The following is a 16,622-nucleotide window of genomic DNA, read 5'->3' as shown; positions in this document are numbered from 1 at the left end:
GACCCAACACATCAACACCTAATTGGGTTTGTGCTTGATTAGTCCCACCCCTAATATTTCTTAGTGTTTAGGGAATAAGCTTTCCTTTAAAAACTCAGTAACTGGACAACTTGCAGAGAATGTGAAACAACGTAGTACTGTGCAAGAGTCTTGGGGAGATTCACATTACCCTTCAGTTGATACACTTTACTGAAGCCTCATCAGAAATGATCTCATTGGAAGGGTGGCTGTCAAGAAGCCATTCTTAAGTAGGGGAAACAGGAAGAAGAGGCTGAGGTATGCCAAATTAAACAAGAACTAGATTGCAAATCAGAGGGAACAGATCTCATGGAGTTATGAATCCAAATTTTAAGTCTTTGGTTCAAGTTGTCTACAGCCGTCTGTAAAACACGGTGGAGGCTCTGTCAAGGTTTGGGACTCTCTCTATCAACCCACTGTGCACTACCATCTGCAAAGCAACATATTGGCAATGGCTTCATTTTTCAGCAGCAAAAACATACTTGCTTAGAAAAACACTCAGAGGAACACTTTCAGTAATGGATGGGCCTCCTCAGAGCCTGGACCTCCATATTATTAGAGCAGTGTGGGCTCATCTTGACAAAGAACTGAGCAAAAGGGAGCCAAAACCCAGAGAAGAGCTTTGGTGTTTTACAAACCTTTGCTGTATATTCCTTGTATGTTTGCTGTTTTATTTTCATGTAATTCAGATTAAAACACCCTGCTTTTAATGTGTCCTCTGCTGTTTCTCATCTTCTCCCTCCTCTCTCTACAGGTAACAGAGATCCAGGACTGGAGTGCGGCCAGCCCTCACAGCGCTGCCTACGTACTGTGGGACAACGGGGCCAAGAACCTGTACAGAGTTGGCTTTGAGGGAATGGTGAGCAAACTTCTAGTATGAACCTCATGCTCACTAACTCCCTCACACAGACGGATTCACACAAAAGATCAGCTGTCAGTTGGCTTTTATATCTAACCGTGGAGCTGAGGCTCTTTCTTTTACTGCCAGGCCTTTGTGAGAGACACGCAGCCAGCGTGAGTACGGCACTATTGTCCAGGCAGCTGGAAGGGGGAGGTATCTGCATGATAAAGGCAATCTGTTCCTTCTGCTTTATAAGGGGACACGGTGAACATGGCGGTCAACTTTAGAAAGGGGGGACATTCTCCTGGGGATGTCATGGGCTCAGCTACACACGCGTTCCAGATGAAAAGCGTGTCCTTCATTGGTGCAGACTGCCTCTTCCTTTTTATGAAAGCGGCCAATCGGGTTTCTCAGTTGCATAACAGATTTGTCCTTTGTTATTCTAATAGATTGAAAGGAAGGTAGGTGGCATCTGCCTTTGGATTAAGTAAATCATGGATTAGACCCCCGTATTGACGGTTTTATTTCGGCTTTATTTTATGAAGATCGGATAAATCCTTCAAAGGAATAAAAAAGAATTGCAGCTTACTGTATTTTCCAAACGCAGCGTGAGAGGCCAAAGCGTTTCCTCTGTTGCGATGCCTGCTTCATGTGCACAGTACTATAAGATCAAACACATCCCGCTGGATATGCAGTCTAAGAGACAGTTATTAATTTACTGAGACGTGTTGCAGTCATGACTTTGGCGATCCATCAGTTCAGAGGAGCGTTTGCACTGTCTTATGATGATCTCTGCCCTCTAACTCTGCTACAGTGGATGCACATCTGAGTCATCACAAATGATATGATGCTTTCTCCGTGTAGCAGTATAGTGTTTCAGTTTCCTGCCATATACCATGTTGCTTAGGGCACTGATATTGTGGGTATTGTAGGCAACTGATGTGCCTCTGCAACTGAAGTGCATAAATTCTCAGTGTCATTATCCATCACTATTCCCCTCTAATGGAATTACCTTGGTTAATTATGTAACCCGTTCCATCTTTTTTTCCCCTTTTAGTCGGACCTCAAATGTGTCCAGGATGCCAAAGGAGGGACATTTTACAGAGACCACTGTCCGGTTTTAGGTAAGCAAGCCGGTGATATATGTCTGCGTCGTTATTGCACCAATTTGTTCACCTAGCGTGCTGGTGCAGTGAATTCAAGGACATTCGAGGAGTTTTTCTTGTAGTAAAGTCTGTGTGGCCACTAGATGTCAGCACTACATAGTCACATGGCTCCAAAACCAGGTATAGACTCAGGTCATGCAGTTACAGTGTTCAGGTACTCGTGGAATAAATTGTCTTTCTGGGTTTAAAACTGCAACAAATTTTGATGTGTAGTATATACAATCACTCTGCAGTGCTGCCTCTCTTCAGGGCAACTCGTGCAAATCACATTTTTAATAAATCTAACGTTACCTTAATCGTCTCAGGTGAACAGAATGGCAACAGAAATCCTGGTGGCCTTCAGATTGGGGACCTGGTAAACATTGATCTGGATCTCGAGATTGTACAGTCCCTCCAGCATGGACACGGAGGGTGGACTGACGGCATGTTTGAGACGCTCACGACCACCGGCACAGTGTGCGGCATCGATGAGGATCACGACATTGTGGTTCAGTACCCCAGCGGGAACAGGTGCAGCGCTTGACATGGAGGCTCGGAATAATTGATTTACTTATTTTTTAGTATTTGACTACTAAAAAACATATTTCTTAGTTTTAGATAACCCCTTCCACTTAAGGTCATTCAGAAGCAGCAAAACACTTCTCAGCACATCTTCACCGTAGGATGTAATTATGCTTTTTAACACTCGAGAGAAGAGACTCTCAATAAATTAGCAGTCAATTTCTAGTGAAATGCATAATTAAAGTGGATTTTCTGTGAATGTAAAAGCACTTTGTCGCTTCTAGTGTTTATTAAATGTTCTCAACATGCTCTTTGATAGTGATCATAGATATACCTCGATCAAGTTCTTTTGGGAGTCGTTTAATATTGGGCATGTGGACCAGTAATGTAAAAGCGGTCTAAATTTAGCCCACTTTATTTTTATTACGTTGATGAGCTTAAATTATTCAAATGCTGTGAAGATAATTACTGGGGAGAAGACCTTTCAGACTTCTGCTCTGTTGGAGGTATAGATGCGCTTTCTCTGCTTTTTTTTTTTTTTTTTTTGCAGTTTAATTACACAGTGAGGCTTATATCACTCTGTAACACGTTTGCCTAACACACGAACAAGAGGAGCAGATCCTCAGAGGGGTTGCATCAGGAAGGGCATCCGGTGTAAAATGTGGGCTAGATTCAATATGCAATTTTTTTTTACTATAGTTTTTTTTGCATTCATTAATATTGCCTAGAATTATGTTGTTGAAATAAATCCAAATTAAATAATGTTGTAAATTAAAGGATGTTTAAAATGAAAAGTTCCTAGCTAGACAATTCATGCACCATTTTTGTTTCACCAAAGCAAAAAAAAGAAAAAAGTTTGCCCCTTTTTTTTTTTTTTTTTTTTTTTTTTTTTGCAAGCTTTGTGTCAGAAATCAAACATCAGTGAAGCCTGAACACTTTATGCTCTCACATTCACGTCTGGGGAGAAATGCTTGCATTAATTCAGAAGAAATGCTCCCATTTTGCCCATTTATTGGTGCCTTATTATTTATTGCTCCAGCGTAGCTTGCTCAAATTCTATACCTCACATCAGCTATCACAGTTTAGGGGAGCTAGTCGGTGTTGCTTGAATGCATCGCTCTCTCTGTCCTCAGATGGACGTTCAACCCAGCAGTGCTGACAAAGGCTAACGTAGTGCGCAGTGGCGAAGTCGCAGCTGGTGCAGAGGGAGGCACTTCCCAGTTCCATGTGGGAGACCTGGTCCAGATCTGCTACGACATTGACCGCATCAAGTTACTACAAAGAGGCCATGGAGAATGGGCTGAGGCGATGCTGCCTGTAAGAGTTTAATAGATTTTCACACTGATTTGTGCAGAGTTGACCGCACTCACATCACGTTGAGGCTGTTACATTAATAGAAACAGGAAATAAATGTGGACATGTTTAAATAAATTTTTTATGGTTAAGGATTTGCTGGGGAAAAAAATTAAATTTATTTAATAAATGTGTATAGATAAATACAATTTTTCTACAAAGAGGGACATGTAATGAAATTATTCATTGTAGCTACATTTGTCTTAGTTACTACAAGACTTTACACGCAGCATTGTGTAAAATCTATGGATGCTTTGCTGCCAGTTCTTTTAAAAAATCTTCTCTCAGTCTTAACATGACTTTATTCTTCCCGTATTATGAAGTTTATTCATCGCTGCCCAGCATGCCGTGGGTTATGTAACGCCAGTCTACTCCAATATGCCACTTGTTCCTGCCAAACTGGCCCCCCTCAGCAGCTAATGAGCCTTAAAACTCTGAGATGGGTTGTAGCTTTGATCACTAACCATGGCTGTTTGCCGCCTGCTGCCGCTTCTGCTGCAGCAGTCCCCGTTATTGATGACATCCTCCAGGACAGCCCCAGACCCGGCTCAACACACTCAAAGTGCCTCTTTCCCTTATAGCTGGGATCGAGATGATATAATTCAAAATTGGAATGCGTTATACTCTGTCCTCTCCAAATTGCCTGTATAGATGAAAAATGGTCTAGCAAGTAGAAGGGTCTTTCTTTTATATCCATCTTCTTTCTTGTGCAAGTGAGTACACTCTGAATAATAAGAACATTGCTCAAACATCTCTCATACCTTGTTTTTTTTCTGTCAGTGTTTTATTTTATAATAAACTGCTCTGTGTAGGATGCTGGCTTTTTGAGCTGCTGTACTTTCCACATTATCCTTTCCCTCGCAGCTCTACTTTCCTCACTGCAGTCCCTCTTCATCTGTCCTCTGCCACTTACAGACTGTGTTACACAGGACGTAGCCCAAAGACAATAAGCCTTCATATACTAATGAGTTTGTCACAACATTTCTAAACAGACCCTGGGCAAGGTAGGCCGTGTGCAGCAGATCTACTCTGACAGTGACCTTAAGGTCGAGGTTTGTGGGACATCTTGGACGTACAACCCTGCTGCCGTCACCAAGATCGCCCCTTCCGGCTCCGCTGTCAGCAACGCCTCTGGAGGTATGTGCGAACATGCACCGCTAACTCAGAGAGAGCATCATTTTTAGTTTTTTGTCCTCATTGCTTCATTGCTCTCTGTTATCTGGCACCTACATGCTATCAATCTCTGATGTTTTCCGCTCGCTTGTCCAGAACGCCTGTCTCAGTTATTGAAGAAACTATTTGAGACACAAGAGTCTGGGGACATCAATGAGGAGCTGGTCAAGGCAGCAGCCAATGGAGACTTGGCCAAAGTGGAGGACATTCTTAAGAGACCTGATGTGGATGTGAGTGCTCCAGCATTTTGATGTTTTGATATAAGGAACTGTTGAAGTTCTAGATGACTTTTTGATGAATGATTCTACCATTAAACCTATGCAGAAGATATAGGTACATTTATAATTGGAGCTGGAATACCCCTGGCTGTGCTCGGCTCTTCTCTCAGTATATTGAGGAGGCTATATTGAGGAGAGTCTCCCAGGAAACCTCTCAAAGATCCTCCCACCCCTGCACCTCTCTCAATCTGAAAGGCATTAAGGCTGGGCCCAAAGGAGGCACCAATGAACACTGGTGTGCACTGCAGCACAGAGCCTGATTCACTCTCAGAATCAAGTGGAGATCTACAAACCCCACACGGTTGTAGATTTTGTTCTTACTCAGGCAGCAGGACAGAAATCTGTGCCTTCTATAGGTCTAGAAAAAAGATTACGTCAGTCTGCCATGCCGTCTTCACTTTAGAGAAAGGGAGACTGAATGAGTGTGTGTGTGTGTGTGTCATTGGTGAGTGCTGGCCAGATGCCCCGTTGCCTTTCAGTGGAATTATTTGCTTAAAGCTGAGCACACTGAGGCTGGCCAAGTGATTTGGCTGCCAGGACAAGAGACGTCTCGAGACTCCCAAAGGAGTTCACATTAATATTTATGCTCTGAGTTTTTGCAGTGCTGCAGTTGGTGATGAAACTTGCTCACACAACTGTGGATGCACATGTACAACATCCAAATATTTAAAACACACCCTCACCAGTCTCATCACCATGTGTTTGGCAGCTCTAAACATTAAACAGCACGCTGACACGCGGCCGTATTCTGAGTGACTCTTGATGTGTTTTTCCAGGTGAACGGGCAGTGTGCTGGACACACCGCTATGCAGGCAGCCAGTCAGAACGGTCACGTGGATGTCCTAAAGCTGCTTCTTAAACACAATGTGGACCTGGAGGCTGAGGTTTGTCTAATTAGAAAAAATAACCTGTCTCTGATGTGTGCTTCTTCTTATCACGAACGCATCTCAGCTTTCTTTTATATTGCATTTCGCACCAGATTTCACACAATACTGAGTCATTATTTGGATGTGTCACTGTTCCCAGGATAAAGATGGAGACCGAGCAGTGCACCACGCAGCTTTTGGTGATGAAGGCTCTGTCATTGAAGTGCTGCACAGGGGCGGTGCAGACCTGAATGCCAGGAACAAACGAAGGCAGACTCCATTACACATAGCTGTCAACAAGGGCCATCTACAGGTGGTTAAAACCCTTTTGGACTTCGGCTGCCACCCTAGCCTTCAGGTATGTATCGCTTGACTTATTTACCTTTAAGAAAATACTTCATGGCATAGCTTAGTTGCTTACTTCCCCCGATTTTGTCATTGTACATGTATAACTGAACTGTGGGTGCTGCTGTGAAAGATATATAAAAAGATATATAAATGACAAAACAAGAGGATAAAAAGCAAACACTGTGTCAAAGCATACAATAAAAAAACACACAATAAGGGAGCAAAGGTATAAATATTAAGTTACAAAGTGGCTTGAGTGTTGTGCGAAAGACTTCAGTAAAGGCGCAGGACGTCCTACAGAAATTTCCACATTGTATACAACAAAACAGCAACAGTGTGGCGTTCACAGATGGCACGCAGAGCTTTCTACCTGTCAAAAAGGGAGTTTTTCCTTCCCGCTGTTGCCAAGTGCTTGATAGGAGTTGTCTGATTGCTGGTGCTTTTTCTGTATTATTTTAGGGTATTTACTTACCATAAAAAGTGCCTTGAAGCGACTATTGTTGTGATGTGGTGCAATATAAATAAATTTGAATAGAATAAGCTGCTTTTGAAGTACATTGTAACACTTGAGGGGTCATTGTAGACCTGACTTGTAATTACGTTATTTAAACAGCAGTCCTTAACATAAGGTTTCCCCTTCAGGATTCAGAGGGTGACACACCTCTTCACGATGCCATTAGTAAGAAGAGAGATGATATGCTGTCAGTGCTGCTGGAGGCGGGTGCTGACGTCACCATCACCAACAACAACGGGTTCAATGCTTTGCATCACGCCGCCCTGAGAGGAAACCCCAGGTGTGTGACATGTTCGGTTTGGCGACTGTGACGAATGAAGGCTTGTTTCAGTGGAATCTGCCGATGCAGATCTCAGTTAATAACGGTTTCATATGCTCAGTGGAACCAAAATTAGAGACATGTGCATAACTTATGTCCACACACTAAATTAACCACATTTAATTGATTCATTTGTTGATTCTCAAATTCCAGAGATTAACAGGAAAGTCCCACAGAGAATTGCCTCAGTGAGAACTTTATGAATATGAATAAAGTGATTAAACGCCATATTGAACCCACACTGTGCGATACACCAAATATCTTGAAGTGTCTGTGTGGTGTACAAATCACATTTTAGTTGGTCTCCCTGCCCCAGAAATAGTGATGAGATGGTCTCAGTATATGAGTTGTTTTTTTGTTTATTTATCCTGGTGATTTAACCGTCTTGTTTCTGGCCTGGCCATTTAATAAACAAAAATGTCTGTGAATTTGTTATATGTAGGAAAAACCCTGGATATATTATTCACACTTTCCTGCATGAGATTAAATTTGATGTGTCATCAAACAGGAAGAGAGGATTCATTTCAATCTAATGAACCCACACAATGCACAGAATTATTTAAAACTACAACAAGTAGGGTTTATATTTTGCTTGTTAGCAGCTAGAAGACAGAGAGCCAGGCAGAATCATTCATTATCCTCCTCTTGATGAAGGATTTGGGCTCACCACCCTACAGGAATATAGTTGTACTTAGTATAGGTCCAATAACTGTTACACTTCTTTAACTGAGTCCTTCTGTTGTCTAGATGAGGACAGTCATGGGTTAATTTAATGTGGTACTGCAGTATCTCAAAGGCAATTACCAATTTCATGCTGAAATTTGCTTCCACTGAATCCGCTGCTTTTTTTTGTTTAAGTTGAAAACACTTTAAAAGAAATTAAAAGAAAAGTTATCCTCCTGTAAGCTCTACTTTGGTATCTCAGTTATATTGACTATTTAATTTAAAGAACTGTAGGCGTATCTATCTTTCAAAAGGATGCTGTGGTCTCCTGTGTTGACTGTTATATTGGTACAGCTAAAAACCTGGAGCGTTTGTGTTTGTTTGCACACTGTTTTGCTATTCCACGATTGTGTGTGTCGTGTGTGGAGTGGCTTGCAGTGCAGCGGCAGCACTTCGTTTTGTCCTTGTCGGTGCTGTTCCCGGCCAGCAGGTTGCTTTTCCAGTCTTTATCTGTTTTATTCTGCTCTCTAAGCCATGAGCATATTAAAGATGGCTCTGAGCAATGACTGTATCAGGTTTATCATCCACCTCTTAAGGTGATGGAAATTGATGTTTCATCGCCACGGTAAAGGGAGTGGAGCAGTTTCTAGAAAAGTTAACATCTGCTTTCCGCTGTGAGTGCTTCAGGTGTGTGTTTCCGCATGAGCGTGGTTATCCCAGGCTAAATGTCATTCCCCTTCGTTGGCATTTATTCCTTTGGCACTAGGACAAATGGAATTAAGGTCACAGGGCTGTGGAACACCTGTCAAAGGTCACAGGCCTGGTCCAGCCCCTCCACATCTGGTACCCTGTAGGTCAGATTATCTAAAGCCAGTGCCTGTTTCTAACATTGATTAATTTCAGATTGAAAAAACCTCCTAAAAATCACTTTATTAATACAGAAAACTGCATTTATCAAGGCTAAAATCTGTCCTTGTTCAAATATATATATATATATATATATATATATATATATATATATATCTCAAAAGCAAATTGCAGATCCAGTTTTATAAAATATATTATATTAATATTATAATATATAAATTATAAGTTAAATGAAATATGAAGCCAGTGTTCATACACGGCATGCTCTGGAAAAACAAAAACAGGTGCAGAAATATGTTAAATGAAGTCTGCAGTGTTTCATTTATTTTCTGTTATTGAAATGATACATAACCAGCCTGCCTGCTTCTCTTCAGCAGGTAATTCCAGAGTTGATGATCCCTGAAATTCTGTAATTAAACATGATTACATAGATTCAGGGCTGTCTTTGTTGAATCTATTTCAGAATTGATTGAATAAATTGCAGAAAGAAGTGAAAATGACAGACAGGAAACTGAAAAACTGGCCATATGTTTGCAGTCCAAGTCTGTCTGTGTTATCCGAGAGGGTGAGGGCGGAAAAAATATTGCAAGGCCACCGTTATCTTTTATTGCACAACCTTTAAACTTTAATGAACAACAGTAAACATGCTCAAGGAATAAATGGCACCGTTAAAAAAAAAAAAGATATTTGCATTTTAAATATTTAAATAGAATAGTCTGTCGGGTTTGAGAGTATATGTTAGAGAGCTGACCTGCTGAAAGATTCATTTGAGTACGGTGGTTTCTATATCAAAGGCCCTGTTGTGCTTTCTTTGCTTGTCTCAGTCCACACTCTGTCCCCATGCCGTCAGAAAGACAAAGATATATGTCACCTTCTGCAGTCTGCCCATTTACTTTTATTTCACACTCGGGCTCCTGCAATATCGTGGAGACGGTCTACAAGTCCTAAAGCCCTCGGAAATGTCTCCCTAGGCTGAAGTGGGAGCACCTTGTCTGGCGTGTTTTTAGTGGAGAGGCAGTTGTTTTGACTGAGTGCTTAAAGAAATTCCTGACATACTTCTGCAAAAGGGGGAAAAAAATGTAAAAGCCTTGATGGCTGTAGATGAGAGTTGCTTGAAACTGGAAGCCAATCAGAGAGCAGTGAGATGGAGGATATCAAACAAAACCCGTCAGGTTAATAAGTCCGATGACCTGCTTGTGTTTGAGCACAGACTCTTTTGGCATTCGTGGCTCAAACAAGTGTAAAATATAATTTTCTTGTTGCCGTGTAATTCCACGACAGTGCGAAAAACAATTTAAAAATGAGCTTCCTCTCTTCTGTTACGCTAAGTGATGTATGTTCTAAACATCAAATGCTGGCTTTTGGGTTCAAGTAGAGACTGCGTCAGAGTCCCTGGTGTGTTTGTAATGTGTTATGTGCGTGGGTGGGTCTTCCAGCAGTGGAAACAAGATTGAGGAAGACACATAGGAAGAACCCTGTGGGTGACAGATGAATCTTTCAACTTGGAGTCCCAAACACTGAGACAAATCAACTCTACCAACAGGCGAGCAGCAGGAACTGGGGAGTTGTACTATATTTTACCTTGTTCATTACTCACACATAGACACGGCTGCAGCATGTTAAGGCATTTCCTCATAAATTAAAGCTAGTTGTTAAGTTTTACAATTGCTAGTAAATTGAAAGTGCTGGTATAACCAGCAGTAACATGTCCGGGAAGGATTTTCTTGTGTGTTCTCCCTGTGTGTTTACCACAGCTCTAGCCTGCAAGGGGAGCCTGGCTCATCTCTGTGTCTTTCCCCCGGGCTGCTCGAAGCTAGTAGCTGCTACAATACTGTAAACAATACGATTAATAGCCCATGACTCATAAACGGGCTCTAAACAAGCCCTGCAGCGGCCGTCCGTACCCTTTTACGTGTCACCTCCTTGTAATATTTGCCCTCCTCCCTCTCCCCTTATAGTTCTCAGCTTTCTTTTAATACGGCAACATACAGGCAAAACCCCGTATGGTAATTGGCTCACCTGAGGAGATGGAGGGTTGTGCAGGAGATCACACTGTGCTCTGAAATGCAGACATTTATTCCCTTTGTAATGTCGGCACTAATAGGCACCACCATAATGGTAGTATTGTAATAGGGATCCCACTTAGAAAGGAGTGGCGACATGGGTCAAATGTTTGCATTAAAACGTTTGCATGTTCAGATTTTCTTTATCGCTGACATCGATGAAACAGGAGGTTTGTTCACTCTTGCTTCTTTCAGCCTAATCGAGTTGGACTGCTTTGATTGAGAAAACTAGTGCGTGTTATGGTGCACAAATGCATTTCATGGTCATTAGTCCAATGAAAAAGAATTTATAACCAAGTTTGTTAAATCAAATTGAGATTTAATCAATGTCTGTATGCTATACCCACATCCTCTTAATTGCTTTAAATAATTAGACAAATTACATCTTTTAGATCAGTTGTGGAAAAAAATGATTTAGCACTGATTTTTATATTTATGTTTTATATTTTCTCTCTCTCTTTTTTTTTCTTTCTTTTTTTTTAAAAGGGCATCCAAGGCATTTCTTACATGCACTGCAGTCCTGGACTTTTCTAGGACTTTCCCGCCGATAGAGACGTGTGTTTGAATGCAAAGATCTGAGGCACAAGGGGATTAATCAGTTGGGTCCAGTTAGGTCCATTAACATGCTAGGTCCAGAGAATAGCGCAAATACCTATTCACTCAGGTGAATTCACAGCTAGCGAGGGGTTGTCCCGTGTCCTCAAGCTCAACGCGAGGCACCATCCTCACCTAAACAAAACACACTAAATTTCCAGAAGAAAGAACGAATGCTCACTGGAACGATCTCTTGCTGTGTGGTACATGTGAAAAACGATAACTTCTGACAATGTCCTGACCAGATGCCCTTGACATTTTCTGGAGTTCATGTGTGCGGGCAGGAGACGTCCTGTGACAGGGAGTTAGGTTTGCGCTTCCTGCTTGTTCTGCACCCACAGCGAGTGAATGTGGGAGCCTGTAGCTGTTTGCTCCTGTGATTTGTGCGTGAAGCTTCTGTCCCCGAAGCATCTGGCTCTCATCTACCCCAGCTAGTCTAACATCACTAACATCAGGCTTAATGAAAAGGAGTCCAAAGAGTCTCAGTGTGCTTGTGTGTAATGTACATTGTCTAAACGGCTATATTTTGCTCCTTCTTGGGTTTCTTGCAGTCTTGCTGTTGTATTTCTTATTGACAATCTCTTTTGCAGTTCCATTGTACCCCCCTACCTCCCTTTTACCTGCTCCCACCCACAGTGTAATTGACTGTTAGCATCTAGTGACAGTGAGTTTAGAAAGTGTCTTAGCAAGACAGCCGTACATTCTCACACAGACATGTGAGTGGTGTATTTCTGAAATACTGCACACCGCACTTCTGTCCCCCTGCTATTTTTGAAACAGCCGTTGATAGTCTGGTGAGATTATAAATCCCTGTAGAGGCAGAGAGAGGGGAAACAGATTCAGGAAAGGGGACCATACAAGAGTTTTGAAGCTGCGATTGGATTCTTTATTAGTCAAATGAGACAAGTTTAGCACAGTCACTGAACACTCCAGATGTTGCTGGTGGAGAGAAAGCCATAAGCCATCATCATCAAAAAGTATCCTGCTGTTATTCCAGTGATTGTTTTGAATGCGTCACAGCAAAAGGAGCTCCGGTAGTCATCAAAGCATAGCTACAGCTGGTTGAAGGGGACCAAATCCATTCAAGAGGTGATTTGGTTCCATTTTACCAGCTTTAGCAAAGCATTGTGGAGTCACTGTGTCAGAGACAAAACGCTTGAACTGTTGAAAATACAGCAATCTTTTTTTATCCAAAAAAGGAAGGAAGGAAACACATGAAGACATTTTTAAAAAAATGGACACGTGGCTCATCACGGCATGCAAACCTACTTGCCGGGTTTCTTTTTCCTATTTTTTCCCTTTGCCTCTTCACATTCATCCACTTCTGTGTGACACACAGGTACATTTAGCACCCTCCACCCCATTTACCAGCACACCAATAACACACAGGTACAGTTGATTAAGCTTACCCAACTTTCTCCTTTGCTGCCTCCCAGGCAGTCTATTTATCCTCCTCACTATCTTTTTAAGTTTTATGTTTGCCCCCCTCTCAGAGAGTGAGAAAAATTGTTCCCTGAGAAAAGGATAATAATAATCTGTGGCACTGCACTTGAGTCAAATGTCCTGGAGTCATGAAGCAATTACAGGCTCTGACAGATGGGCCCTGCTGCAAGCACGCTTCTGCTCCGGTCACCGAGACGCCCAACAGACAAATGCAGAGGCATAACTACGTACACACTCTCTCACTCATACTCCTGCAGCAGCACTGAGGGGTGTCAAGTCACAGCATTCATTTAAACCAGTCATTTAAGTCACGGGGACTGATTTGCAGTATAAAGAGTACTGTGAACATTGAACAGTGACTGAGGGCAGATTATTTTATGTCTCTTTCGGGGCTCCGTGGTAGTACAGTATTGTACAGTTTTGTACCTAAAGTCATTACAATGTTCATATAAAAATGATCAAGAGCACCCACATGGAGAAGAATGTTTCTAAACTTATTGTAGTTGTTGCTAATTATGAAATCATTAAGCAATTTCTGCTATCGTAGAGACATAAAACAATCTCCATATTTTAGCCATGCATAGGGGTGTTATAGTTTTTTCTTTAAAATCTTAATAGCTGCAGTGTTTTTTCTCATTTGTGCTGTAAAACACTTGACTCGAGCACCCGTGCTGCATTAAAATACAGTCAAGTGACATTTGTTTGGCACTTTTTTTAAACTATATCATTCCTTCACAGTGCTAACAAATGTCGAAACAGCTGTTATAATTATTGACTTTTCCTGCCGTGGCACAAATTAGGTTCTCAGAGTGGCCGGCGACAGCTGAGGGATATACCGGACTGCTTGTAGACAGGATGGAGGTCAGCATAGGGCCGGCTTGATATGGCACACCAGAGGCAGGTCTATTTGTAACATACACATGCACGTTCACGCTTGCTCACATACACACACGTAGACACACACTGTCCCTCAGAGTCAGGTGGCCGGGCCGCTCACCTCGTCTAAGGGCCATAACAGGGCAAAAGCACGGGGGGGACGACAGGCACTTAGCATTTGATAATGTCAGCATCTGCTGTGTTTGTCACTCAGACAGCAGGTCATTGCTATTGAAGGCCTGGGTGAAACATGCAGGCGCGAGCCACACAACCCCACCTGCCTTTGATGTTTTGACAGAAAAGACAGAGAGAATATGATCCACATGGGTATAAATGCAGGGGAAAAGGCTTAAAAGCCTGCTTCACTCTGTTTTTCTTAAATTAATAAAGAAGTTGGTTTGTATTTTATTTTCGATTGGGATTGAAATGACCTTTTCTGTTTGCTAGTTTCTCTGTTCCTCGAGGACTTCTTATAAGCTAATTTGATTCCAGATAGTAAAAACTGCAATCGACAATTAAACATTGTTCAAATTCTCATGTATTTAAAACGTTGCAGTATTCCTCATACTCGGAGAGACAAAAATTAATCAGAGCAAAACCCAAATAAGGAACGAATTTATAGAATACAAACAGCTGTATGGCTTAAATGCGTATAACAGTAGATAATGTGTTTATTGCACTCCTATCTTCTCTGCTTTGATTTTACTTTTATTCAAAAGCAAGAGAGTAAGTCAGGCCTTTACTTAGCATATTAATGAGTTCATGTGACAACAGCCTATATACTATGGTTGCGTACATACTCCACTGCAGGAGTTTTTATAGAGGGATTTTAAAGGCGTTTATCCTGTCTTTTCAAAGGTCGGCTTCATCCATCGCTAGTATGAATTTATGTTCTTTAAAGTTAAGCCACTGAACTTGGTTTGATATTTCTTCACTTCCTTTAACACACTTGTTTTTATAATTAATATATCTTTCATGTGCTCCTTTTTTATTAATCTGGAGCCAAATTTGGGAGAATTGTGTATATTAAAGTGGGTTAAAGGGTGGTAAATCTGTGCTAAAATTGGTACAAGCCTTATATATGATCCAGACACGGGCTGCAGCGGGGGTCAGAATAGGTGAGAGTGTTAGATATGAATAGCTCTCCATGCAAACGACTCCCCGCCTCCCTCTTTCCCCTCCTCGCTTCATTTCTGTCACTGCGCTTCTGCCTATGTTCTGTTGCCTTTATTTGTTTGAAACAGTTGACAATTGGAATCAGCTGACAGGCCAGAGTTGACCCTGATCCTGCATTGTCACTTTTTGATGGTCTAATCTGGCTGCCATGCAGCCCAGCAAAGCATTTGGCAAGCATAGCAAACGTGAACAAAGAGCACAGAAATCAGAGAAAGGGAGGGGAGAACGGGGCAGCGGGGTTGATGTGGGGTGGGGATGTCGATAAGGGCACTAGCATAAAGGAAGAGTGGCCATAGTTAAACACACAAGGTTGTCAACTCGGAAGCTATATGTTACAGCAATAGGTTAGAGCCGGGTTGTGACAGCAGCAATAGCGGCCACAGTTCATTCTGCCTTCTCAGCAACAATTTACCGCTCTTCCATTTTTTTTTTCCGTTTAGTTGTTTTATAATTATTATTATTTATTTTTAAACAGCCAGCAACTGTTGGTTCAATTCACCTTGCTTTCTTTCCCCACTTGAACTGTGCTGCAGCACTGGAAAAGATTATGGTATTAATGGTCCAACAGCTCTAGCATACCGCTCGCTGAAGTTGGTGCTAAGTTGCAGCTGGCTGAATTTCAAGGGCTGTAATGCAGCAAAATCACTCAATAATGAAAGGAAGCTCTGTTCATATGACACTCTCACAAGGCAGCTGCTCATAGCTGGTGTAGGTTGCTGTCAGAGCCTAAAACATGGTTGCAATCATTTTATGCTAAGTAATTGTCAAATGAATTGTTAACGTATCTTGGATGAGAGATTTTTATTGGCCAAGTCAGCCAGTTTGAGAAAGCAGAAACTTCCCTACAGCGAGTATTGCTGCAGTGAGACTGCCCAGAGACAGTATAGCTAATGTATGAGCCTCACCACTTAGATTAATTCACTCTTTTCCTGCCTCACTTTTACCTTTGTTTGCTGTTTTTCTTTTCACCATCTGACACAAAGCATAAACGTATCCTGTAACAGTGCTGCACATCAGTTTTCCAGAACGAGGGCTCGAACCTCACCAAGAATACATACTTCTTTACATTCCATAGCTATCATATGTTCATATGGGTACATAAAGAAGTATGTGCACCAAGGAGGTAATCTTAGATATGAAATTTTCTCACCTCTTTCCAAGGTCAGGAAGTTAGGAGCAGAACATTTTTCCTCACCGTTCTTTCTCTCCCAAGTATGGTAGTCTGCACTGTAAGGTGACTTTGAGTGTAAATTCAGTTCAACACTCAAGGCTTTCCTTTTGGTTGCCATGTAAGGCTGAACAGCCAGTCCCCCCGCCCCTGAACATAACAGAAGTTTTAGAGTCCATACCATAGTCGACTGTCCCAGTGACCCCTGCTGTCCTCCAGGCAACTGGGAGAAACCAGGAGGCTCAGAGGGAGGAATACAGCTTTTTTTTCCTTTCTTTTTTTTAAGGCAGTCAAAAGGTGGCCTTTTTCTCTGTCCAGGAAAAATGTCGAGGAGGTAGATTTTAAGTGGTTGGAGGTTTAAAAAAAAAAAAAAAAGCAGCAGCAGAGTAGATAAG

At 41.9% G+C, this 16,622-nt stretch overlaps 1 protein-coding gene across 8 annotated transcripts in view; it reads left to right on the top strand.

The window, feature by feature from the left end:
- mib1 (MIB E3 ubiquitin protein ligase 1) overlaps window positions 1-16,622 on the top strand; it is a 63,506-nt gene that overhangs the window by 12,688 nt on the left and 34,196 nt on the right. For all 8 annotated transcript variants that reach the window (XR_015126190.1, XM_086272870.1, XM_086272875.1 and 5 more), the window contains 9 exons: window positions 773-877; window positions 1,917-1,983; window positions 2,331-2,535; window positions 3,660-3,843; window positions 4,872-5,016; window positions 5,149-5,282; window positions 6,107-6,214; window positions 6,357-6,554; window positions 7,187-7,338. Coding sequence is in view for 7 of the 8 variants with exons in the window: in XM_086272870.1 (XP_086128996.1) it covers window positions 773-877; window positions 1,917-1,983; window positions 2,331-2,535; window positions 3,660-3,843; window positions 4,872-5,016; window positions 5,149-5,282; window positions 6,107-6,214; window positions 6,357-6,554; window positions 7,187-7,338 (1,298 nt within the window). In the remaining variant the exon portion in view is untranslated. The remainder of the gene's footprint in view (window positions 1-772; window positions 878-1,916; window positions 1,984-2,330; window positions 2,536-3,659; window positions 3,844-4,871; window positions 5,017-5,148; window positions 5,283-6,106; window positions 6,215-6,356; window positions 6,555-7,186; window positions 7,339-16,622) is intronic.

The sequence above is a fragment of the Aulonocara sp. 'chitande type north' Nkhata Bay genome, linkage group LG18 (assembly GCF_057382095.1).
Source record: "Aulonocara sp. 'chitande type north' Nkhata Bay isolate Kocher_YH1m ecotype deep benthic linkage group LG18, A_spYH_male_GT1.1, whole genome shotgun sequence".
NCBI classification, from domain to species: Eukaryota; Metazoa; Chordata; class Actinopteri; order Cichliformes; family Cichlidae; genus Aulonocara; species Aulonocara sp. 'chitande type north' Nkhata Bay.
Note: the sequence above shows the minus strand (reverse complement) of the source record. Positions and strands in the feature narration are given on the sequence as shown.